At 39.1% G+C, this 27854-nt stretch overlaps 2 protein-coding genes across 3 annotated transcripts; one reads left to right on the plus strand and one right to left on the minus strand.

Moving 5' to 3' along the window:
• Positions 1-27720, plus strand: superdeath (Suppressor of ER stress-induced death). 2 transcript variants are annotated; one of them, XM_014348348.3, is made up of 12 exons: positions 1-123; positions 22506-22856; positions 22937-23238; positions 23316-23474; positions 23542-23841; positions 23909-24331; positions 24403-24586; positions 24675-24873; positions 24943-25217; positions 25316-25827; positions 25916-25997; positions 26276-27720. In XM_014348348.3, exons 2-12 carry the CDS (start codon positions 22515-22517, stop codon positions 26420-26422), a joined length of 2925 nt encoding a protein of 974 aa, XP_014203834.2. In that variant the 5' UTR covers positions 1-123; positions 22506-22514; the 3' UTR covers positions 26423-27720. The 2 variants fall into 2 exon arrangements, with proteins under 2 accessions (XP_014203834.2, XP_089445738.1); XM_089589612.1 differs by lacking the exon at positions 1-123 and adding an exon at positions 20404-20554.
• On the minus strand, positions 4580-6274 carry LOC106636085 (organic cation transporter protein). The gene is made up of 2 exons (XM_089589486.1): positions 5389-6274; positions 4580-5334 (listed from the first exon to the last, which is right to left on the minus strand). The coding sequence occupies exons 1-2, from the start codon at positions 6265-6267 to the stop codon at positions 4609-4611; spliced, it is 1605 nt and encodes a 534-aa protein (XP_089445612.1). The 5' UTR covers positions 6268-6274; the 3' UTR covers positions 4580-4608.
• Positions 27721-27854: the final 134 nt, after the last annotated feature.

Raw genomic sequence — 27854 nt, forward strand, 5'->3', positions numbered from 1 at the left:
GTTGCCGCAGTCGACGATCCGCGAGCACTTGCCTCGGTCCTGATCCTTCTCTTCTCGTCGCGCACGGATAGCTCGGAGACATCGGTACGCGCGCTGGCTGGGACGACCGGGCAGCGCCGTCAGGTGGGTGCTGTAACACTTTTCCTTTTTTTTCTCAACCGCTCGGAGAACACACGTTGAGAAGAGAATGAAAATTTAAAAAAAAAAAAAACAACAACATTTTTTTTCACATACGATATCCTCAGATGTCCGCAGGACTGACTCTTATTTTTTGCGCTCAAACTAGCTTGTCGATCGTTCATCCTTCGAGTTTCGCCAAGATTTTGCTTTTTTCTTTCTTTTCCGGCGCGCGACACGTGGCCCAGGGTCCTTGGCGCCATTGGTCATCTCTTTACCCGAGACGCGGTGTCCTTTTCGTGCACGTAACACACGTATACATGGTCTCTGTGCGACTATAGGGACATTGTTATTTGTATATACTACCCGCTTCTTTTCTTGGCGCGCATTCAAATGCACAGCTTATAGCTCTCCAAGGGAGGGAGATGGGGAGAGGGAAGAGTGAAAATCGTCAACGTGGTCATGTATATGTGTGTATCTACATGTATATATACGTGGATGGTGTAGCCTCGAGTGCGAATTCCGGCTCGAGATGTACAGGAATTCGTCCCGAGGCGATGCACCTTTTTTCGGCTTGTGGAAGAGTAGGTATGCTACATCCACTATGCGACTCGTTCCGTGTTTCCCTGTACGTGTAATATCCTCCCTGCTACCGAGCAAGGAAATGTCGACAAGGCACGACTCTTATCGCGACGTGATTACGTGGTTTTTTTTTTTTTTTTTTTTTTTTTTTTTTCCCTCTCCGAAAGCAACGGCAAAGCAAACAAAAATGACTGAGTAAAATTGCAGAGACGTGCCATTACAGCCAAAGTAGATGATTTAGGTGTGCATATAATACGCTCAACTCTCAGCGGGGCCCGTTTGACAATCAAAGTGCACATCAGTGCTATACTTGATAACGGCCACTCATACCGTGCATTATGCACATTGAAGTACAAGCAGCTACAACTGTTTAATACCGTTTGAAAAGAAACCACTTACATCACGAGAGAGCAAAGGTACATACCTATATAGCTATACGCATATACAATGTAGATGCATGAACGAACCGGACGACCGGCTTTTTTCTCTCTCTCTCTCTTGGGAAGTAACTGTACATTATATATGGTTTAAAAGAGTCTCATTAAAGGTTTGTGCGTGTGTGCATTGGTTTTGTGCATGAGCCGATGAACGGGTGGGTCGGGGGAAGGAGTTGAATGTCAAGCTGAACCGCGAACGAGGAATCATCCCCGTGGATGGATAAATGTTTTATTTTTACCTATGCATACGAAGTTACCGTAACTGTTGGCAATGCCATCACGGTTGATAATTGTTTCTTTGGTGTTTAAAAAAAATAATAATAATAATAATAATAATAATTTCAAAAAACCAGTGCAACGTGCACGCTTCTCGGGACGAATAAACATCCCAGCGGTAAACTCGGGATGTAAATAGTATACCATCGTTACTCTCGTTTCCATTTTTCATGTACGTAGATTGGCGAAAACAGATGAATTTAAAACAAAAAAAAAAAAATTAATCCACGCATGAATTTGCATTGACTTTTTGTTTCTCTTTTCTGTACGACGCATACATCACATATGTACATTCGATTTTCGGGATGAAAGTAACAAATAAATAATTTAACAAATATACCAGCCCTGGAGGTGAAAAAAAGGGTAACGAGCGAAATTGTAGTTGGTACAGCGTGAATAATCCGATGCTCATCGTTGGACGACAACCCCTGCGCGGGGGATGAAGACCCTCTTCTCTACTATAGTTGGGTACGCGCGAGAACCAGTGGAGTTTAAAAAGTCGCCTCATGCGTGAAATACTTAATTATGAGCGGAGTTGGACGAGATATCTCGAAATTTATCGACGAAATCGCTCACCCGTTATGTTTAACGAGCATATAACGCGAGAGAGGAGGGACTGTTGGTGATTAACACTCTTCGTACGGAGGACGTGTAGAAGGGGTTGTTTTTTTTTTTTTTTTTTTTTTTTTAACCTTACTGCACTGGAAACAAAAAAATATTCTCAGAACCAAGAAAACATTTACTAGAGTAGTTGAGAGTAAATCATCTCTTGAATTTAAGTTGTATTATTTATTATTATTATTATTTTTTTTTTTTAATAATAACTTTAAATCAAAAAATACTCTCAATGTAAAAACCTTTGTTTCCTCGGATCAAAAATCTTTATATCAGTGTGGATATGGAAAATGGGTGGTTGAATAAATTTTTCCCTTTCTCGTATACTCATATCAAAATGTATATTTTTGAAGAAATAAACAATTTTGCGCAGTTTGTGTTTTAAAAAAAAAGGACAATATCTAGTAGTGGCTTATCTCTTGAATGAAAAAAAATTCTTTTTGTAGGTATAGCAAGAAATTTTTGTCTTCTCAAATGAATGAACAGAGCCATCCTTTACATTGAACGTTTAGTTTTTCCTCGTATATCTTTATTTTCTACCCAAAAAAAATTGAATAAAAACTGTTTATGATGTTAGTCAGTCAAACGTGATCAAAATCTACTTGGGATTTCGAGGGTGAATGACATGTTTATTTGGTACAAATATATTATCTACATGTCATTTAGCGAGTAGTTGGAAAAAAGTGATTAATTTTTTTTATTTCCAAGCTGAGCAAAAATCTAAATATGTCCAATATCATGAAGTATATGCAGCCTTTCAATTTATTATTTTTATGTGTTTTGGGCATTTGAGATCTAAAATTAAATAATTTCTGAATATTAAAGTATTTTTGCGTTACATGCTTCATATGCGGATCTTAAATGTTTGAAACGGAATCTTTTTTTACCGCTCCACAGCAATGAAAAAAAATTAAAAAACTTTCAGTAACTTATGATAATACAGACGTTTCCACCTATCAACTCTTGCTAAAGTCACTGCCATGCTCAAAACGCTCAGTGCAATTTTCCCCCAAGTAAAGCTCAACTCAATATCGTAAAAGTGAATTATCCTCGTTACTGTAACTATCTTCGATCAGTATCTTTAATAAGATTTAATGTAACAACCACAAGTAGAAACTTTAGTGACTGTATATTTTGATTAAAAAAAAAAAAAAATTAATAAAAATACGACCTGAAATTCCATGAAGGGGTTTATGATCTTGGGAATTTGTCGAGCATGAGACACCTTTGAGAACAACTTTTTTCCATTAGTTGGGACGAAATTGATGGAAAGTGGCGCTGAGCCGGAAAATAAAGTCTAAGATTGAAAATCAAGCTTGACAGCCTTGCCGACGACCACGTAGCTATAAACACATTTTGTTACCTGCTATACCTTTTTTAGAAGGAAATAAATCGCTGAAATGATTTTGGCAGTTTTAAAATTTTTATTCACGAAAATACTTTGGATAAAAATATTTTTATTTCGTTTACAATTTAAACAAAAAAATATTCTTACCTACTGACTATATCTTTATACTTTGATTCTCGTAGGAATATGTTGGCTCACAAATTACGTAATATCATTAGGTTTTTACAATGAATCAACACATGCACGAAACATTTCTCTACACACAGCCTATAAGATGCTATTAACAAATTAATAAACTTTTACACATCATAACAATTACTTTCTTTTAATATACAGTACATCTATATAAGTTTATTTTTTGTTTCATAAAATATTAAAGAAACAAAAATTAAATAAATAAAAATTGTTAAAATGTGCAACAAACTGGGCAAGACTATTTTCAGCTGTGTTCGTATTTAACTTGCAAATACGTTTTGTAACTATTCGAGTGCAAAGGCACATATGTTGTACTTACAAAAATAATAATTACATCCGAACTCCTGACATTTGCTACGATAACTATACAAAAATAAACTTGATTTGAGCTAAAACATATATTTAATTATTATAGTACGTATACAGTATATCAAGAGATTTAATATTGTTCGTTGTTTCGTGAGGGAAAAAAAATTGCAAAATTTTGCGCGTAAATATTGGAACTTCACTGCTCAACAGATAACAATAAACGCACACAATCGTAGGAGCTATCGCCTGGCCTTCAAACGCATTAGCCGTGTTTGCAGTAAAAAAAAAAAAAAAAGAAAAAAAAACTCCGTTAATTATTAAAAACCATAATTGTACACAACGCGCGCTTTGATGTTCCATAAGGAACAAACATTTACAGTATAAACTATTGAACATTCGCTGCACTTGTCGATGTACATTATTCAGGTTTTAAAAAACTCATACGCTTTTATTATTTGTTGTTGATTAATCACTTTCACTGCAGCAACAGGAACCAATTTTGTATGTACAAGTTCCCACAGGAACCATCGAATGGCGATTGAAATTAAATAAAAGTGAAGCTACAGAAGTCGTGGGCTGGGAATCGAGTAGACATCAAAACCCAATTTCATATAGGCTACCGTGTCGACAACTTATACTTTTATAAATAAATGCTCCCTGTACGCTATACTTGGCGACTAAAGTATTGGAAACAAAAAAAAAAAACACGGCAGAAAAGATTTTACTGTATCAGCACTTTTGATAGACGGGCTCGTCGATCTTCTGCAGCGCCACCTCGTAGGCCTGCTTGTCCCTAACCTTGCGCTTGAAGCATGTCGTGAAACAAGTGTCGCCCCGACCAAAGTTCTCCCCGTCCTCGAGGGTCTCGGGCATCGGCTGGTTCAGCGTCTCCGGCAGATAGAGCACCAAAAAACCAGCCAACAGAGCCACGAAGCCGAACACAGTGGCGGGCACCTTCGGGTCGAACGAGTCGAGGAGCATGATCATCGGGGTGAGGGCGCCACTGAGCCGAGCGCACATCGATCCCACGCCGAGGGCCGTGTTGCGCAACACCGTGGGAAAAAGCTCGGCCGTGTAATTGTACACGATGGCAAAGCTCCCAGCTATACAGGCCTTACCGAAGAGAACCACCACAACCGAGTACACGGCCATACCTGGCTCGTCCTTGTCTATCGAGGCGGCGCTTACGCAGCAGATACCCCCGACGAGCATGAGGGCGCTTATGAGGGCGCGCCTGCCCACTCGGTCCATCAGTAAGATACAGAGCACGTAGCTCGGGATCTCGACCAGCCCACTGAGGAACATCATCAGGTAGGGGTTGCCCACCAAGTTCCCCGTGTTGAGCGACAGCCCGTAGTAGACGATGGAGTTGGCGAACCAGTTAAGACAGACGTTGAGCGTTTTAAGCCTGAGATTCGGCGTCTTCAGCAAATCCGTGGCTCCATAGCTGTTCTGCTGCTGCTGCTCACTATCCGGCCCTGAGATGGACCCCGACCTAGTACCGTTGACCCGCTCTTCCGTCGTCCCCGAGTACTTGGCCAGGTTGAGCTGGACGGGGCTGGAGTTGAAACGCAGCGCCCTCTGTACGATGTCGAGGGCCTCGGTGACGCGGCCTTGGGCCCACAGCCACCTGGGCGACTCGTCCATGAGCCACCAATGGCCGAGCAGGAGGGCGCTGTGCAGGCCGTAGGTGACCTGCAGCCAGAACCGATCCTTGATGATGGCGCCCCAAGCAGCGACCAGCATGAAACCGGCCGCGAACGCCACCTGGAACATCATACCGCAAACGGTGCGCTTCGACGGCCCGACCAACTCCATGGTGAGGACAAAGCCCGTTATGTAAGCCCCCGCCGAGCCGAAGATCCCGTAGAGGAAGCGGACCACCAGGAAGGTGTAGTACTCGGGTACCGCGGCCACGAGGACTCCGAAGATAAGTTGGCAAACCGAGGACACGTAGAATATGATTTTGCGGCCGTACTTGTCGGCCATACTGCCGAGGGTCACGGCGCCCACGAACACCCCGAACATGTAGGCCGACTGGGCCACGGCGCCCATCCAGCGGCGCGAGCACACAAAGTTCCACTCGATGGCGCGCGACGACTCGTAGTAGCTCGTGTCGTAGATCCAGGCCTGGCACGCCCGTGTCCGGTTGTCAGCGTCGAGGTACCTGCAGCTGTCCAGTGGTTGGCCGAGGGTCGTGTTGGGGTCATGGAGGTCCGAGAGGTCGCAACTGTGACTGGGCACCGCGGCGACCGTCATCAGGGTGAGCATGTGCAGGCCTGCCGTTAGGCCGCCGATCACGTGTAGCGAGAACTGCCAGGCTTGGTACTTGCCGAACTCGCCCAGATGCGACATTATCTCCTCGAGTTCGCCGTCGACGCTCCCCATTTCGCCGATACCTGGTCATTTCGACATTTTGCAACGTTAATAAATCACGCGAGCCATACGCGTTTGCACGAAATTTTATAGACCAAACAAAGCGGTAATTTTTTTTTTTTTTTTTTTTTTACATACGTTTACTCAGGGACGTGCAAAAGGGTGTCACAAAATTATTATTTGCTCCGTTTCGTCCTTTGGCGTTAATTTTAACGGATATTACTCGTATACAGAGTTGATTAAGTAGCTTATGGCTCAATGATTCGATTGGCTTGTCACGTGTGATTGTTGACATTGCTGTGGTTGATTTTACGACAAATACCGGGTTGATTACACATTTTTATTTTTGGTGAAACTTTTTTTTTAATTGCGAGTCAAGTGTATAAATTTTAATTATGTATGTACTTTACCGGGAGAACTAACGTATTTTTTTTTTTTTACTTGAATTTCAAAAAAAATTTATTGTTTTTGTACCAAAATACTTTAAGTCTCACATTGATTAATTCGTTTGCTCAAAGTTTCATCACGATCGAAGAGCAAAAATTGAGAGAAAAATAAGAAAAAAGTCCAACTGTTTGATTACACATGAAATACTTGGCTAATTTTGAATTTTCCAATTGAAAAAAATAAAATAAAATAAAACCTAACGACTTTATTTGTTATTAGTAATAAAAAACATCTAAATTTTTAGCTATTCCAGAAAAATTTTGTGAGTGAAAGTTGTAAGTTTTTTTCTTTATTTAAATAATTACAAATAATTAACTATGAAAAAATTCATGCGTCATTAGATCATTGGCTTGGCTGCAACAATGTCATTATGCAATAGGTTAATGGACTAGCTACAATGTTCGCAACTGTTGAGACGAGATACAAAAAAATTCCTCACCTCTCTGTTGTTTTATCCGGATTTATGGTGCCAATCTTATCTATATTATGCTCTCAAACAGCGTCAGCTGCTCCCGTTGACACCTCTGCGAGGCGTTGCCGATAGCCGTCCAACTCAAAGTACACCCTCAGAGTTAAGCACTCAAAACTCATGTACTTAAAGGCACTCCGGTAAATGGCCAATTAATATTTACGTCAGATAACCTTTGGCATATTATTGCCATTTACGACGAGTTTACGTAGGCTGCGGCTTTTTCGTTTTGCCAGATCTTCGCACCCATCGTCACCTGAAACGTCATCAAATCACAAAGCTTTAGCTTAATTTATTCATTAAAGTGTTTGAGCTTTTGTTGAAGCGAAAAAAAAAGCAATGAGTGTGCTTCATAGTCGTTGAAATAAAAACTTTTTTTTTTTTCTTTTTCCACCATTCGCATGCACACGATAATAAGCACGTTGCAGCGCCGACAATAACATACATCGATCCAGAGCCACCCAAAATTACAGCTGACCTTGCTACGATTGCAAACTGTATGGGCCGTAGAGTCTCACTTGGCTGAAATTACACTTAATCGGAGTAAAAACTGCAATCACCGGCCTAAGCATTAGCTATCAACTGTTCTAATAACAGTGAAATCCCCTATCGATTGTAGATCTCACAATCTTTTGGTCGATATAATTCTACGATTCTTTTTCACAATATGTCTTGTACGTGAGTGCAGTTACGTACGATCATAATTGGCTTTCGGAGATAAAAAAAAAAAACGGGGATTAAAAAATTAAAATTTCCAATTTGTAAATGCCCACGAGTAAACATCGATGTACGGTACTTTGTTTTTCGATGTACAATGGAATTTGACACGATTCCAATGTTCATTTCGAAATGCTTTTAATAAAATAAGCTGTTTTCGAATGAATTTGAACATATGTGTTATTGACAATGTGCATGTACGTATGAGGATGTCCATCACGCGCAACCAAGCATTATTCAACGAAACACATTACCCTTCAGCCCATCATCATTTCTCAAATTGATTGAGCTTTGTGTTTCCAGTGTGTATCATTATGCAAATACACATTAATTATCGCTCTTTCGAATTAATAATCTCATTTTGCATAGCTTTTTTTTTTTTTTCATCTTTACCATGCATCGCGTTTCATGTTAATACTCGCATCTTATTAAAAACGTACACACTGGTTGCTAATAAAAGCTTTGTTGTGGCGCAAAAACATAAATCCTTCATAAAACAAAAAAATTAATAAGGACTTTTTCTTATAACTGATAACTTTTAATAATCACTTGATGTTTTCGGAATAAAATTTGTTTTTTCTTTGTCTCAATTTCAATTGTAGACATGATGACAACTTAAGTGGCTGGAAAAACCTGCTGTGTATTTAAGAAAAAAAAAAAAAAAAACGCATTGCGAAGCTCCATTACTTATCTATTGTGATTATCGAAAAGTAGTGGTTCCTACACAAGTGCCATCGAATCGGGACTACTCTACGGCCCCTCGGGCCGCGAAATAGCCCCGACGGCGATGGTTTTTCTGTGATGAAAACTACTATTTTATTATATACGTAGCTAAACTCATCCAGACGATCAAGCTATCGATTTATGTCATGTTACCTGAAAAAAAGTCTGGCGCCACTTGAAGTAGAATCCGTAAAATGTCGTGTTGAAAAAAAAGTGAATGAGATAGAACAGGATATCAAGCGGTGACTATACTATCTTCAAAGGCCCATTTAACATGGATGGGTATTTAAAATTGTATATTTCATGGGTGTCAGGTCCTATACCTTGATGCGATCCTTTAGCCAACCTATTCTTTGGGGGTAGCTTTTGCTTCGCATTTGTAAGACCGATTACATAATAAATACAATCACACCTACACGACAGTATTATTTCCCTTGTTTTACTACTGAATACCAAGTTTATTAAAAATATTGAGAGTTGATTAAATTATTTTGTGTCAATAAAAAAAAAAAAAAAAAAAAAAAAAACCTATTTTTATTGTATGAGTACATAGTGAAAACGACTCGTGTAAAAAGATAATCTTTGCCCCGAAGGTGTGCCTCGTTGTAAATTTTCGCAGACTTGCGAGTAGTTTTTATTTTCTGAAATTACTCACAAACCACTATAATTCGTACATCGAGGTAATAGCAACCGGAACCAAGTCTTGAAAAAACAGGTCTATCACCTTCTACGGACGTTTTGCCGATAGAATGTCATTCTATATCGACTCTATCAAGGTGAACGCGCGAAAATCATGTCGCTTCTGTTCCTGAGATCGGTTATTTCGAGCTGCTGCTTATTCATAAATAATTAATTATTCCCGCAACAGTATAGCGCTCCAATTAATGCCCCTTGCACAAGAATAGCAACAATAGAAAAGAGGAGATCGTTCGCGCTATTGGAAATTCAAATGGAAAACCATATTCACTTAATAATCCCAATGTACTTTTTTTGTTTAAAAATAAATCTAAAATGAGCTCTTGAAAACCCTGTACTCATGTATATATACGAGAAAAATTTTCTTATTTCCAACTAACGAATTTACAATCAAATTAATAGTAGGACCAATAATTGTCACTACGAATAATGTTTGATACGATGAACGTGGCATCAAAACACGTTTGGTGCAATCACTTATCTTCCACGTACAAGCGATAATCCAATCCACTACGCGATACAAATTGAAATACTCCTCAAGTTAACAAAAAACTCAAGCTTATATCACACTTTTTTCACACGAAATAACAGAAAAAAGAAAAAAAAGGACTTTCATTTTTGAGGAGTTGGCCGCAAGCGGGTGTGACCCGACCGTCAGCAGCAAACGCGGGAGATAAGAAAGTCGGGTATCACTCGGGAGGCCGTTCAGTAAACAGCTTTTTCCGTCGCAGGCGAAATGCCCCAAATGCTCGTTTGATCCCTGGTGACATTATCAACACCTTGGAACACCATAAACAAAATGCAATACGCACCCTGACCTCGTCCAGTCGATGACGCTCGGAAAAGTCCCGCCTCGCCCAGGGGCTGATCTATGAACTATTCACACCCAACCACCTTACTTGCACAAGGACAGCCACGGTACTCGTCCCAAATTGTATAAAAGCCGGTCCCAAAAGCACCCGATCCCTCGCAAGCCCCAACCTCGAACTGAGCGCCGCGCGGCCCTCATTAGCTACATCGGACGTTCGGTTGTTCCATTGGCGTCGTCGTCGCTGGCTCGTTAGTAACTATATATGCGCGCATAGGTAACGCATACATCTGCCTCGCGCGGGCAATTAAACGCACTGTTTCTGTGCTCGCTCGTCCGCACACGCGTGCACAAATGTAACTATACATTATGCACGCTCTCGCTCTCGAAGGATAAGGAAAAAGCGCGTCCGGAGCGCCGGTGATCGATTATCGAGTGCCGTTATCTTATCCCCCTTAACGAGATTTGAGCGCCTGCACGTTTTGTCCAACAGTCGCGGATAGGCATCGGCTTTGAGGGGGTGGGGGGATTATCACTCGCACTGCAGAGTACCCGAACGTGGTTAACGAAAAAAAAAAAAAAAAGGCCCAGCGCGAACAAGCGATAAACGCACCGCTTCGCGAGCCGCACGTCTTTGCTTCCCGACAACCTTGAGCTACCAGAGACAATCGCCTCCTCGACGCCCACGCGTCCCCATCTCTTGGCTCTCTGTGCACACGCTCGCCTGTACGATTTTCCCTTGCGCTCGCTCGTGGGTGTCTCGCAGTCATTTGCTCCTTGTCGAGTTTTCAGCATTAATACTTTCGTGTATTTTTAACTGTGCTGAAAAAACCCGGGCTGTGTGTCGATTTGCAATTTAATTCGAGGCAACGCATCGACGATGCCACAACTGCGGCCGATAACATCGAGATATCTTTCGGATTGGCCTCTTCGTCGTTGGGAACGTGCTGGTACATATACATTACTGCACAACGTTATTACGTACTCGTTAATGCCGAGTGAATGCCTAATTATGATTGCAAATCTTTTTTTTTTCTTCAAAAAATAAACAATAATGAATAAAATGTCGACGTGCCTTGTTTGATGTTGAGCGATTTTTAAAAAAGTACTTGTCGACCTACGCTGATGAAGCTAAGGGAAAAAAAGGGTTCACTCGTGCTTTTGTTTCGTTTCGTTGGTAATAAGTAATCGCTACGTAATACTTCAATACAGTAAACGCTTGCGTTTTATACGGAATCAACGACAATGGCACGGTACTCGTCAAACTGGGCGCTCTAACGATTCAGTTGTCCCGACAAACATCATCTCAATTACGTTTTCTCTGGATAAACCGACCTCTACAATTGTGGGCGCGATTTGAAAGAAACCATCGTTATTCTATCGTTACTTAAATACTTAAACTTATAAATTATTATGTTGGAGAGTATTCAAAAGACACTTTTGACTCATGTTGACACATCGTACCTACATACGTTGGTTTCCAGTATTTTCAACATTCATATACCAAAAAAATTTTCCACACATTCCCATTGGAGATTGATTTGAAAACATATATTGTTTCATAGTATGCATCTGACTTGGCAATTTTCGCCAGGAACCATCGATGTGCCAGTAGCAACATTGCCAAACGAATGCACGATTATAGACAAGGTATTGAGCAATGCTGCAATTTCGTTTCTAATCCACAGTCGAGGCTACAACATCTTAGACGAGTCTTGGAAAGGAAAAACCATTGGATGTCTATTCATGTGGTCAAGTAGCACAGAAATAATCGAAAGACACTTTGAGTACATTCATAATGTCGAGACAAAAAAAAAAGGAAGAAAGTATGAAATTCACCATATTCATAACCCGCGAAACAACAGAAGTAGGAGAATAAGTAAAAAAATTGATGATATTGTGTGTTGCTCGTATAGTTCGGTTCAGTTGAGGAAAATAGACCATGTGGTGTGCACGAAAAACGCCGCTTGTACTTTTTTGTTTGAGACTATAATGTACTCCACTTTGCTCTATATTTATAGCCGTTGGGAAACAATCAAACAATCGAATCGAGAAGAGTCGAAAGATTTATGGTTTTCAAGTTTCTTGGTTCACCCGAGATGGTAAATAAATCGACTGTATTTGCACCAAAATGAAAAATGGGAATAATGGCACAGTATATGTGTATAAGTACTTTCGGCATTCGATAAAACATTAATTTTCCGATGCCGTGCAGTTGTGATCCCGCGATACCTAAGCTTGGGTACTGTACACATATTTAGAAAGCAAATTCGACTCACCACACAAACGAAGTTTTGCCGCACGCAAACTCAGCCTTACTCTTATTCTTGCGATTAAGACGTAGTAGCTTATTGTGGACGAAGCAGTGCAAGTATGACGGAAAACGGAACTTGAGAGGCCGAAAAACACGCGACGAACGAGGAGAAACTTTTTTTTAAATCCTCCATTTGAAGAACGAGTGGAAGAAAAGAGAAGCACCAGCTCCGCGCGTTTTGCTCGTAATTTACTTGAAATGCTGTGTACCTTCGAGTTCCGTCAACCAATTAGGCCCCCCCCCTCTATCTCATGATTCCTTTTGTAAGGAACTTTGTCTTTCAATGTTGTATTTTTCTTTGTTTTTTTTTTTTTTTATACAATACGATCGCTTACTGACACACTCGAATCGTACGTTTCTGGTTTATTTAATAAAATGATGAATTGACGTGTGCCAGAGATGAAATTGCTCAAGTAAAAACTTGATAGCTAATTTGATATTTGAACATCGTGATTTTGTTTGGAGAGATTTCATTGAAACCAAAAGTCCCTTACGTAACTTTACAGGTTGATGTGTTTTTTCACTCAAATGTTTTAAAATGAGAAAAAACTTGTGTGGATCACAATGAAATACAACTTTTTCGTAGGTATTGTTCACTTTAGATGACAGTGATGGCTAAGAATGATTGAAAAGTCGAAGTTTGTCTTACCCCTAGTGGTTAAAAATTAACAATCTACGATAAAACTCAAAGTCTTAGTGAAAAAAAAGAAGTATATCCTTTTACATGTTATTACGTAGGATCTCATGCATATGCCCTATCTTACGATCACGTAGGATGACCCAAAACTTGATGATATGATTTCAAATAATTTTTGCAATAAACTTGATACTCGTGCAGTTTGTTGAAAAAAATCGTCTCAGGTACATCGAGTCCTGATTCTATTATCAAGGGGTTGTGAGATTTTATGTTTTCATTTCTAAATAAGTTAAGAAAAATATAGTCACCACCGACACCTGATGGCTTATTAGACGACACAAATCTTTAAAAAGAACACCAATAAACCATATACGTGCGCAAAATTTGCATACCACAACGCGTACGTGTGGTTACAGTGCGTAGACCATACATAGAACGCCAGGGTAAATAAAGTCGCGCGCTCGAGAATACGATTGACTTAAGGCCTGACCTCCGCGAAGCCGTCACTTCCTTTCGCTGGATTAGCCACGAGCCTATACTCTGCCATCTACGGTTATTCAAGTCTGTGTGTGTGCATTCGTGTTTGCACAAATGCATTTTTATCGATATGCAAGTCCGGCCAACGATCTAAATGGAGTAAAAAAAAAAAATATATAAATATATATCAGATTTGTGTTGCAGGCTTGCATCGAGGCTATAGGTAAATTTTACCTATCCACGTGTGATATTATTATTATTATTATTATTATTATTATTATTATTACTTGAGTGAAAAAAAGTTTGTTTTCAAACCTTGAGACTAGCTAACTTCTATGTGACCCCATAAGCTAGGCTGCGTGCCAACTCTCGAGTCACCGAGTCCATTTTCAAATTATCGAAGTTAGCCTTCTGCCGATCGTATGCAAACAATATTTTTGTACTTCGATTTTAAAGCCAATATCTTGATACACTGTCATAATGCAGTGTTATGTAAAAACTTTCAAATATTATTTAATCCGCAAACCGTTTGATAAAACACTTGGGAATATTTAATCAGTTGCATGACCATCGGATTGGTAAAATTATGTGATGCTTATTTTTATTCATCTCCACTTGCATGCGTCTCGATTACCATTAACTACTAAATAAAAAATTTATTCATTAATTATTTATTTAATTATAAATGAGTATAGCTTTATTGCAAACTACAATTATTTTTAATTATTTTTATCATTTAATATTATTTTATTCTTCTCTAAATTCAATTTGAATAATATCCATGTAATTGCAATCCAATTATAAATGAATTGGCTTCGTTCAATATTGATTATCATAGTATAGATAAAGATTGGCACAAACTCGATAAAATGCTTTGAAATAAAAAAGGGCTGTCACTCCGTATTGACTTCATATTTACGAATTTTCTCATACTTTTGTCTGGAGGCATGTGCAAGTTAAAAATGTTCATTCGGAAGTGCGCCTTAGAAATTATTATTATTATTATTTTTTTTTTTTGACTAACAGTAAGAGACTTTGTTGGACATTAATTTTGAAAGTATTATATCATCTTAATGAAAAATTTTGTAATTACGTAGTTTTATCACTTGTGTAAAAATAGTAATGACAGCGACAATAACTGTGGTAAAAATTTTACTGGTGTCACTAACTACAGGCTAAAAAATAGTGATAAAAAATACATCAAGTATAACCAGGAAAAAAAAGGAGCTCGTTGCCTTGACGAGATCAGAGCTAACAATGTTATTCTCCAGGGTTCGTATGTAATAGGTACTAGGCAGGTGATAGCTGCCTCGTAACTAAGCAAAATTTTTTTCTTTTGTTATCTTCAAAGCTACTTGCTACCTGCAAAAATCTTGATAAATACTCATAGAGTTTTCTTAGACAACATATTATAAAGTATGCTCTTGAAAACTTTAGCTGGTACCACTTCTACATAGATATAAATGTACATGTTATTAATAGCGTTGCCACTGTACATGCAATTGTCAAAGGAAAAATTATTTCGCAAGCTATCACGGGCTTAGATTCTATATATACTAATCGCGCGTCCTAGTTTGCATATAATGTCGAGTGTTGTGTAAAGCGGAATCTCGTAGCCTATCAAGACGGTAATTTTTTTTTTTTTTTCAAGCTCCAAACGCCGCATTTAATCGCGAATGAGATCAGAAAAGTCGTTTATTTGTGTAGCTTTGTAGCTGATAAGATGTTGCGAGGACACTGAATAAATCAAATGGTTTCTTTTCTCAATACCGTACGTAAATAAAAGGCATTTATTTATGGTTCAACGGGAGAAGTAGAAGAATAAGCAAAAGAAGAGTAAGAAGGTAAAATATTTCAGTAAAAGACAACTTGAATATACGTTTCAAAGGGTGTACATTCGAGGATCATTGCCAAATCACGCGTTTAGTGTACACAAATGTATAATGCAACAAATGGAAAATAAGGCAAGCCACAGTGATATGAATCAATAAATTTTGAATAAATATTGGAAATCCTCTATTTCCAATGGGGGGAAAAAAAAGAACAAGAGAAAAGAGAAAAAATACCTACGGAAATAGGAAAGTTTGAATAACGACAGAATACGTCCCTGAACTTGAATTACTTATGCATAGAACTTGCCAACATTGGAAATGTATTTTATGCGCCGATGAGTACGTAATTGGTATTATACTATTTGCGTGCATTGAGGAAAAGGTCGTACAGTACAGCGTCAGCAAAGTGGGATATTTTCACCAATTGAAATTGCCAATATGGTCAAGAACACTGGCTCTTTATAGATTCTCATGCATGGCCAAGTCTACACATTTTGTGTTTCATTAACCTAGTAGCAAAAAATACGAGCAGAAAAAAAGCACCAAGCCGATATATTGTGTACAGCAAATAACGACTATACTGTTACTTGACGCTGACGTTTTTTTGCACTTGGAGACGAGCACATGGTGTCCGCATTGCCGTGGACCAACACGCACGTCTGGGCTTTCACACTGCCTCAACATTGACATTGTTCACGCGGTAAAGGGGAACAAAAAAAAATAATGAGAAACTAGAGGTGTGGAAAAAAAAGAAGGAAAAAAAAAGGAATAACGAGGTAGAAACGAAAGTCGAACTGCCCGGTGAAAAGGTATCCGTGCGAATGACAATTTTCTCCGCTCTCTTCGCCGCTTGGCTTTCGTTTGGGCGGTCATTCGTCAATCTTAATCCCAAGCGAGTGATCCAATATGCTTAAATGGATTACTTGATAGTTGGCGGCCTTCGTGCTCGGGAATAAAAGTGTTGCTTCTTCCACGCAGCTCTCGTGCATATAGGTGCATACTGTATACTTACTTGTCCGCATGAGACCTGCCTGTCCATTTTTTATCTGATGTGTGCACCTGGAGAGCGCACGTGTTTGGATGACAAGTATTTGCTCGAGAGACCTTTGCTGGTCAGCACTGGCGATGCGTTGATTAAATCGTGGTGGAATTTTCGCACGAGCTGTGTCATATTTTCTCATCACTTGCAAGAATATAATAGTCAACGTGGTTGAAAATTTTAAGAATATTCAAACATTTGTTTGTATTATAGGAAGCTTTGTGATAAAATTCAATAGTTACGCCAGTATGGTCCCTGCTATTTCTCAAATATTGGGTTTAATTACATATTTTATAATAAATTAAATCATGTTTACCCATTTAAATATGTTTATAATAGCTTGGGACGAAAATCTTAAATATAAAATCTGCTTGAAAATTAAATTAACACGTGCCACCAGATGCGTTTTGATTTTCCATTTAAATAACACAGGATTTTGAACAATTTTAGACAACAATTTTTTTTCTAACTATTATAATAATTGTTAATCAGCTTAAAAAATTACTTGATCACATTGGGTAAAATAAGAACCATGTACTAAGTTTTATTTTATTTTTTTGAGAAATTTTAAAGATAACTATTAATTATACGCTTTTTCCTATACTCTCTATTTCTTAACAATTAAAAAAAAGTTTTCTGAAAATTGTTGAAAATTCCATATTGTTCAAATGTGAAATCTAAATACACCTGGCAGCAAGTATGAGTTTAATTTTTATTCGGATTTAATAGTTAGGATGTACATTGCAGACTATCATGAAAAGATTTTTTAATTGTCACTGATTTGAAACTGTTACAACTATTTAGATAATGCCCACAGGACTGTTACTTTGCTTAGAAAAGTTTCAAAGTCTCACTATAGTTGTTAAACTAAATCAAATAATATTTTAAAAATTTGTTAAAAATTCAGTAGGATTTACAACAAAAAGTTATTTATGGAGTGTAAGCTAAAAAAACAATTCAATCTGAGAAATCACGAAACCCTCAGTGTGTACATAATTATATAACACAATAACTGACACACGCACGAGATAATGTAACTGAAGACTATAAAAAAAAAATACAATGTACTTTCAATTTTTTTGGACTACTACTTTGATTATTTTATTTTTAAGTCATATGCTTAATTATTACACTCATCTTTTAATTGTTAATAGAATATTATTAGAATAAATTATCTTCGTAACATACCATGATACATATTGAAATACGTGGGGTCATAGTATTGTTTGTTATAATATTACAAATATTAAAAAAAATGTTACTCACGAAGTAATTGACTATGACTTAATTGGAAAATTATTGATTTAGGGTTTAAAGATTTTATTGACTTGACCATTGTTCAAAACATTTATTACATATCGTTTTCTAACATTCCTACGTTTCATATTATCTATATATACATGTACATATTTATCACTAGAAGAGTAAAATCAAATTAGTTGTTGAAAATCCAGCACTTAAAATCCCTTTATGTTTATATTACACAGAAGATAATTCCAAGAAGAAATCGGTAGAACATAACTAGAGATACTCTATAATTTTTTGTGTCGGGGTGCTTGCTTGAGCAATAAAAGAAATAAATGTAGTTAAAAAGATTTGTATCCTGGATAAGATGTAATTAAATTATAAAGTGCGACACAATGAGGCAATTTCCTTTTTGGCTGAAGGACGCTGCCGTTACATCAGCTAAAGATCGGTGACAGTGCGACACCTCGTGGCGCTAGACCGGGACATGTGTATGAGCACTCGCTGTAACCTGAAACAGTCGATATGGAAGTATAAGTATAATATAATTATGCTGCTATGTATTTTTGAATGAGATTTTATATTGCTAATAGTGTGAAAAACTATTTAATTAGGACATCCCAAAAAATTTGCAAAAAGTTTATTTGAGGTACACTTTCGGATCTAGACATTGATCTTTTACATGCTTTAGAAATGTAAGGGAATCCGTGATTAAAAAAAAATTTTTTTTTAATAAGTATTCGCAAAATTAAACAAAAAATCTAAAATATTGAAAACATGGCGTTGCATCGAATTTACTGAAAGTTTATAAATTTTCTCATGTGTCGAAAAATGTAATCTTTAACTGTACGATGTACTTAAAAAAGGTTTTTTTTTGTTTTCAATTTCAGTAATTAAAAACATTATTTATTTGTAGAATTGCTAATATACAGGTACAAATTACTGGACATCCTTTTTTTATTACGGTAGTGTGACTGTAAAAAAGCACACAGTACGTATTATTTTAACTTTGATCTTTATCTACATTAATGGGTCAAAATGTAGCACAAGCTTAACTATACTGTGTACTTGACGTATCTGATTTTAGTCCAAATAACATGGTAAAGAACGATCGAAAGTGGCAGGTCAGCTGATTACGCATAATAGCACTCAAGTCTATTAACTAAGAAATAGGGATGAAATTAATTCAATTTTATTTCTCAACTTATTGCGTCCTTTTTTTCATGCTATATTTTTTATTTCATCTAAAAAACGCACCTCAATTGAATGAAGTATTTACAAATTTTATTTCGTACCTAACATTACTCAAATGATAAATCATGAATGTATACATACGCCACGAAAATGGGGTGAATATTTAAATATGTGATGGGAATTAAATATTTACTTAGCCTTATGTAATGTCGATGTGTAAAAATTTTAGTTCCATAAAACAAAACGATTCATACAGTTGTAAAATGAACACGAATAATTTTCATAACAAAATAAAAATACTGCCATTCAATTTTTTTTTTTTTCAGAACTCGTCTACTTTTTTTGATGACTTGCTTGATTTTCTAATAAATTGTAGAACACTTGTGTTGTGAACAACATTTTTCCAATACAATAGTAAATGTCTTTTAAAGATTCAAGTACTTTAGCAAACTAAGAAATGAAATTCGTAATAAATTAATGTTATGAAAACGTAATTTCTCACCAAGCATCTGAGGAATTAGATTATTAGAGAAAGACATCAATTTTTTTGGTATGCAAAATCAAAGAGTTACAAGATGACACTGTTTGACTATTGCAGAGAGGCTAATCGGTATCTGTTTGCGCAGCCCATACTTACTTATAAACGACCCTGTCAGATTGATTATTTTATTATTATTATTCAATCACAGTCACTTACGCCTTTAACATCTGATGTTCGTGCTCGACAAATTCTCTTTAAATATACTGACTTTTGTTGATGTTTGAAACAATATATTATTAAAGTTCAGAGAAAATAGATGTTGTGTTGTCGTTTTGCTATTAAATGGCTTGAATGGTATTTGAATACTGCAGCATGCTAGCTTTCAAAAGTAACGTCTTTTGTTGATACCAGAATAATGACCAAGCAAATTTTTAGGATAAAAGCTTACGACATTGTTATCTTAAACAATGTGCTTTAAAAAATAAATATTGTTTATTATAAAAATTTGACTTAGATACTACAAAACGAATATTTATTATAGAAGTAATCATAAAAAAATAATTAATAAATAGGTAAATAAAAAAAAAAATTAATTAATTTGACATGAACATTCAAGTGAACGTAAACAATATTATATTGTTGATATATTACAATGTGATGATTCAAAGCAGGAGGTGATTATGATGGAATTAACGATAGATTATTGTAATGGTAAATAAAATGTTTAAAACTGTGACGAACAATTGTTAATCGTCAAACAACATACTCCCAACAATTGTTCGAAAACACCACGGCAATCGGTTGATTATACCCTACGTGTATACATTGAGAAGCTGTGTTAACCAAGATGTAATGGTAACGAGTAATAAGCAGCTACGGAGAGATAGAAAGGGAGTTGAGCAAATGCACCCATGGTACCATCCGAAGTACCATCAAAGAGAGAGAGAGAGAGGGAGGGAGAGAACGAGCATACGAATAAGCTGGTCAAGTGTCAGGGAGTGAGGTTTGAAGACAGTTGCGGCTCAGCGGTCACGGCGTGAAGATAATGTGTAGGATATATAGTTACGTTTTCTCGTAGTGTTTGATTATTTCGATTGAATTTAGTGGGGCACATATCGCATGGACCAAACCGATGGCTATTGATTGTTCCAAGTTTTTGTGCTCCTTCAGTTAGTTATACTTAACTTTTGCAAAGTTAATTTGACTGGTGTACACTTCAGGTAAATGCTTATATTTACAAGTACTTGTGAAGTTTCCTTTCCCATCGAATCTTTAGCAAAATATTAACAATAGGTGGAAAAACAAAATATGACTCGATGCTTTTGAAGTCTCGTTGAGACCGTTATGATATATAAAATATAACATTTCACAGGTTACTGTTTAATAATTTACTGGTATTTCGTTAAATCAAGAAAGTTTTTTACGGATTTATATTTTAACAAAAGACTCTCGCAGTAGAAGCGATAATCCATTCAGTGGCGCACAAATATCAATGGTAATGAAGGTCAGCAGGTGTTTTTACAAATTGTTGACATAGTTCTCGGCTAATACGAATACCGCTCCCATGACCAACGGTTACTGCGGTTGCCTTAAAATCATAAAAAATACTAAAGACAAAGATAATTAGATTAGCAATCAGTAGATAAAATAAATGAATGTTTTTATATTTCCAAATAATATTAGTATTACGGCCATTTATTTTTTATTATTTCTTTTTCATTCTTGAAGTCACTGTACATTTTTTAAGTTGTTTTCGTCCATCGTCGTTTGGACGAGTTTTTTTTACTACAAATAGTACTCATTCTTACGATTGTTTCGAGCCATTTTAATCATATTCTCTGAAAATGAAGTATCAAATGCTTCAACTCGAAGAATAATATTACCATGACGTGGAAAAATATGCGGTTAAACAGTTTCCATGACGCTGTTTCATTATAACTCCCATCGGGTTTTCATCATTGATTTGACACCTTTACAGCCGTGCCGTTTATATTTCCTTGACATGTCGGCTCCGTCTTTTTTTTTTCCTCCTAGTTTTTCGTGCTCGACTTTCCCGCGTTGTCGGTCAATTACGTTTAATAATTCCCGGCGCACGTGCCGGTGTCTATACACCTGTATCACCTTCACCTGGTTCTCATCACCGTGTGTATAATTTATGGAAAAGACATACCTTTACGTGCGAACGTACGTGTAATATAGTGTAGGGACAAAGACGTTACCGCTCGATAAGCGTGGATATCCATAGACCTAAAGAAATGGAGTGAAAAAGAGAAAAAAAACAACCTAATATTTGATAATAAGTTAAAAAAAAAAAGAAAAAAAAAGAAAACCAGTGCCACGGGCTCACGATTGAAACCGGTTGCGTGACAGGCAGACGTAAGCATCGCTGCCTATAAAATAAATTACTTGAGCGCTCTCTGTCCCCTCCTCCTCCTCCTCTCGTCTTTTTGGACGCTAGGCTTTTCATGCCCAAACTTACTATAGGTATATACCCATACGCGAGCCGGCGTTAACATCAACGCGACCTGTGAATCAAGATAATTTCTAGCTTCGATTAGCCTTCGCAGCGGTGTTTTTCGTTATATCAGAATCGGTCAAGGCGTCGCGATCTGATGGCCCGTTAAGCTTCTCCGTCGCCGTTGTATAGCACATGGGTAACATACTTGTATGCTTCGCTATGAATGCCAACTATACGTAAACGGCACGTGCCGTGTTTGTCAAACATATATATTTTATTGAGCGTTTGGCCCTCGCTCCGACTTTCTTGAAAGTTTACCGTGTCTTGGGGCCTCGTTGGCCCGCGATGAAACCATTGCTCCACAATTAAATTGGGTCCTTGATACGAGTGCATATACACGTCTATCCTACGTATCGCTTGCTTTGAACGTCCCTGGGCGACATTGGAGTTACAAAAGACCCGAAAAATTAAATTCGTCGCACGTGGGTATAACGAAATGAAAATAAAAAAAGCCGAGCTGCATAATTTACGCGAAAGCTCATACAGTCTTGCATGATACACGCGATTGTCTTTATTTTTCTCAAATCCCTATGTAAAATGGATCGACCAGTTGTCTTTACTGTTAGCCCCACAAAAGAAAAAAAAAAAAAAAAAAAAAAAAAAAAAAAAAAAAAAAAATCCACACACGTTAACGATTGTACTCGTCCATCCAGTGAGGAGGCATGACCAAGTCTCTGGGCGCGATGAGCATGGACGAGCGAGCGACGACCTTCGGCCAGCGTAGAGGGTGTACGGTCACCCGGTGCGGCGGCCTCGGTATATGCCTGGCCTTTGCGAGCGCCGTCCTGATCACGGGCCTGCTCATCTACCACTTTGCTCCTTGCGAGCCCACTGAGCGCGGCTTTGGCAGGAGTAGCGGCTCCACCAGCCGGTCCGGGCGCAGCTTTGGCGACCACGACGAGGACAAGCTCGACGTCCGACTGCCCGGCTCCGTGTTGCCTGACAGCTACGAGCTCTGGCTCACCCCCTTCATCTGGGACGGAAACTTCACCTTCAACGGCGAGGTGGGTAAACGTTGCTCTCCCACCCACCCCCCTCTCATAACGTATCATCAATCATTGCGATGAAATAACAACGTTCAAAGGTAAAAATCGTGATTAACGTGACGGAAAGTACGAAGAAGGTGACGCTGCACGCGGTCGACATGATGATCGACGAGTCGTTTACGAGCGTAAAGCCATACCCGGTGGTAGCTGATGGCAAGAGAGCCTCGATACGAGTGAGCCGCCAATACAACGACAGTGCCCGACAATTCCACGTCATACAGACCGAGGAGACCCTTGTAGCTGGTAAACGCTACCTGGTGCATTTGAGGTACGTTGGCCATCTCAACGATTACCTGCAAGGCTTCTACCGTAGCTCGTACACCGTCAACAACGAAAGGAGGTGCGTCCCCGACGATTAGCTCCCATAATTGTGTTTTGTGGGTGTCCAGGTGTAATATATACATTGATTGTCCGCAGGTGGATAGCCACGACGCAGTTCCAGCCGACGGACGCGCGCCGAGCATTCCCGTGCTTCGACGAGCCGGGGCTCAAAGCGAGTTTTCAGATCAACATAGCGCGCCCCGGAAACATGACGGCCATCTCTAACATGCCCAAGGAGAGGGAGTCCAGGCCCGTGTGAGTGTATATACATAGTAGAGGACAGCGAGACAAAAAAAAAAATAAAACCACAATTATATCGCAGGTCCGGGCTGCCCACTTACGTGTGGGACCATTTTGAGCGCTCGGTGCCGATGTCGACCTACCTGGTGGCATTTATCGTGTCGGACTTCAAGGCCATGCACTCGAGTACCTCCAACGTGAGCGTTTGGGCACGCGCCGAGGCCATCGAGCAGGCGGCCTACAGCTTGGAGATTGGCCCGAAGATGCTGAGCCACTTTGAGGAGTTCTTCAAGATCAAGTTCCCCCTGCCGAAGATCGACATGGTCGCTCTGCCGGATTTCTCGGCCGGAGCCATGGAGAATTGGGGACTGATTACCTACAGGTTGGCTGTGATGACCAAGTGCCATTGAGGGACATTAGTGAGTAACTTGTCCGGCTTTCCTCTGCAGAGAGACGGCCATGTTGTACCAGGAGGGCGTCTCGACGAACATCAACAGGCAGAGGGTGGCCACGGTGGTCTCGCACGAGCTCGCCCACCAGTGGTTCGGCAACCTCGTGACCCCGACCTGGTGGACCGATTTGTGGCTGAACGAGGGCTTCGCGAGCTACGTCGAGAACATCGGCATCGGCGCGGTGGACGAGAGCTGGAGGCCGCTCGAGCAATTCGTCGTCCACGAGTTGCAAAACGTTTTTGGCCTCGACGCCCTCGAGTCGTCGCATCCCATATCGATCAAGGTCGGCCACCCGGACGAGATCAACGAGATATTCGACCGCATATCCTACGCCAAGGGGGCATCCATCATCCGCATGATGGACCACTTTCTCACGACCGAGGTCTTCAAGCAGGGCCTGACCAATTACCTCACCGAAAAGTATATAATATGAGCTTTTGTTCTTTTTTTTTCTTTTTTTATTTACTACATCCGGTGATCGATCGTTGCAGGGCGTACCAGTGCGCGGAGCAGGACGACCTATGGAAAGCCCTGACGGAGCAGGCTCACAGGGCCGGGGTGCTCGAAAAGTACGTGACCATCAAGCAAATCATGGACACGTGGACCCTCCAGACCGGCTTTCCCGTGGTCACGGTCCTCAGAAACTACAACGACAACTCGGCCGTCGTCACCCAGGTACACACACACCCACACACACAATACACTTTTTACCAAGGGTATGTGAAAATTGTCACACGTGTACTCTCGTTCCATATACCTGCAGACACGATTCATGCTGCAAAACAGCACGAAACGGGATAGGGAGCCGCTGTGGTGGATCCCCCTCACTTACACCACGAGCAACAAACTCAATTTCAACGACACCAAGCCAGCCGTGTGGATGAAGGCGGAAAAGAGCGTGTCCATCAAGAACATCGACGCGAGTTCTCGGGAGTGGCTCATCTTCAACGTCCTGGAGACAGGTATATACATATACAATCCGACAATACCATGCATGGCGTATGAAAAAAAAAAAAAAATTTAATCAACAGGGTACTATCGCGTGAACTACGACAACGCCAATTGGCAGTTGATAATAAAGCAGCTGAAGAGCAACTACAGGAGCATATCAACGATAAACCGAGCCCAGCTCGTTGACGACGCCTTGAATCTCGCGAGAGCCGAACAATTGGAGTACGCGACGGCATTGGACGTCGCCTCGTACCTCGTGAACGAGACCGAGTACTTGCCTTGGAAGGCGCTCTTCAACGCCATGAGCTTCATGGACAACATGCTCGTCAAGTCGCAGGGCTACGACAAATTCCGGGTAAAATCCACCACGTATACCATTGATCCGCGAGAACACGGCAGTTGGTGGGAAAGAAAAATTACACATGATAAAATGTATTTTTCGATGTTTGGCAGGTGTTTGTCCTGAAACTTCTGCACAACGTGTACAACAAGGTCGGTTTCAAGGACATCCCGGAGGATCCGCAGCTGAAGGTGTTTACGCGCATCGACGTGCTCAGTTGGGCGTGCGGCTTCGGGCACGAGGACTGCGTGAGAAACGCCATCCAGCAGTTCGGGAGCTGGCGGGACTCTGCCGATCCCAACCGGGACAATCCGATCTCGCCGAACCTCAAGAGCGTCGTGTACTGCACGGCCATCAAGATGGGCGGCGAGCCCGAGTGGAACTTCACTTGGCAGCGCTACAGGGAGACGAACGTCGGCTCCGAGAAGGATTTGCTGCTGCAGGCGCTCGGCTGTACCAGGGAGACGTGGCTGCTGAGCAGGTACCTCGACTGGGCGCTCACCGAGAACTCGGGGATCAGGAAGCAGGACGTCACGAGGGTCTTCAGCTCGGTGGCCGGCAACATCATCGGCCAGTCTTTGACTTTCAACTACTTCAGAAACAATTGGGACCGGCTGCGGGAATAGTGAGTTTATCATTGGTGGACTTTTTTTTGTTTTGTTTTTGTTTTTTGTTGATTACTGTTGCTTAACGCTATGGTTTTTGCCCCGTAGCTTCGGCACCTCGCTGCTCACCATCAACAACATCGTCAAGGTCTCTACGAAACGTATCAATACCAAATACGAGCTCAAAGACGTAAGTTATTTCCAATTATGTGGTCCAGCCTCCAATAATGTCTGAAAAAAATTAACATCGTATTTTAGACTGTAAGCTTTAATTGGCAAACATTATTATTTCTTTACCATCTTAGAATTGATCTCTTTTATTTACTGCACTTGTAGTACATTTTTTCACACTGTGCATGCTTGGGCGCGTGAAAATTGAAAACTCATCCACTGATCGGATCATCTGTACTTGACCCAAAGTGAAACCGTGTCTCCAAAAAATATTTGTAATTGACTATTTATTTTCAGCTGCTCGAGTTTGCAAACGAGCACAAAGAAGAGCTGGGCAGCGCGACGCGAGCAGTGGAGCAGTCTATCGAGCAAGCGGAGGCGAACATCAGATGGATGACGCGTAATCATGGAAACATCCAAAAGTGGCTGAAGAAAAGGTCTTGAAACTATAAACAATAATACCACTACCCACAAGGACAAATGCAATCATGAAATGTGCAGTAGCACAATGCACAGATTTTTTTGGTCATGCGTCAATGCAGATATTATTGATATTTCATATGAACCCGATCGGTATTAACTTACATTGTCTTCCAGCGCAAAAAGTAGATTTTTTTCAGAGATCAAGTACGTAGGTTTAGGATAACTGTGCGTTATAATGTTTTTGTATGTTGTAGCGTTCACTGTGTGAAATGTTTAAATTGGAGCATGATAGTTTTTTATATCAACTTTAATGTTGCGTAGCACATTTACATTGACAGGCTAAACTCCATCTCAGTCGAATGCTTGAAACTGAAAGTACGTAATAAAAAAAAACCTGGACAGTTCAGTAGATTTTTGCCTCATCATGAAGGAAGTTTTTATATTTTCATTATTTATTGAAGAGACACCTTTTTTTACACTAATTTTTTCTTTTCCATTTCGATTGCTTCGATCTGTAAAAGTTTATTATCATAGTAAGTTTTTTTTAAGCTGTTTATCTCTGTTTAATCATATTTTTTGTTGGAGTATCTGAAGAATTTTTTCTAAAAAATCGTGTTTGGATAAAAAAAAATTAATGTATAGGTGTGGATGTTACAGTATGTATGTACATCATAAAATATTAAGTATGTTAAAAATTGACATAAAATTAAGCAACAAATATTAAAAGAACAGTTTGTTAGGAGTCTTCGTGACAATAAGTGGGCAACCCATTTTTGTATTAGTTTTTTATGATTTTTCAAAATCAATTATTTCGACAGATATTTCCTTCATTGATTTTTAGTAGACATGCATTTTTTTGTCTCAAGTTTTCATTACTTCTGCAAAAAAATTTAATTTGGCCGTCGTTTTATCTCTTTTTTTATTATTTCGATTTTTCTGATAGAGGAACTCGATGGGAAAAAAGAATTTGATTTTATTGTTTTTTACCGATGTTTGATGAGTTTTGACTTTCAAAAGTCTAAAAAGTTGGCAACTGTCCTTCGAAATAATTTTTTCAGATACAAATAAAAAATTGTGTTTGAATGCATGTGATCTGAACGTAAGTATATACTTGTTGAATCGAATTCAATGTTTTATAATAAGAATTGGTGACAGTTGTTACACCACAAAAATAACTGGAAAATATAAATAAATGCATTTCTTATCACTTTTTTTTTCAATAAAGCAATGTAATGTCTAACTTATTACGACCAATACAAAATACTATACGTATTGTATACATGTACATGTAAATAAATAAATATTTTTTTCATATAAAATACAGCTTGAGTTACATTTATTTTCAATGTTGATTTATGATCGAGATTTAACACCAGCCAGGAAAATCTATCTGAAAATTTATAATGATATTGATATACCTCGATTCATTATCAAATTATAAGACATTCACACA

Source organism: Copidosoma floridanum, unplaced genomic scaffold (genome assembly GCF_036245765.1).
Source record: "Copidosoma floridanum isolate Cflo_tuat_1 unplaced genomic scaffold, Cflo_Japanese_pri ptg000009l, whole genome shotgun sequence".
NCBI lineage: Eukaryota > Metazoa > Arthropoda > Insecta > Hymenoptera > Encyrtidae > Copidosoma > Copidosoma floridanum.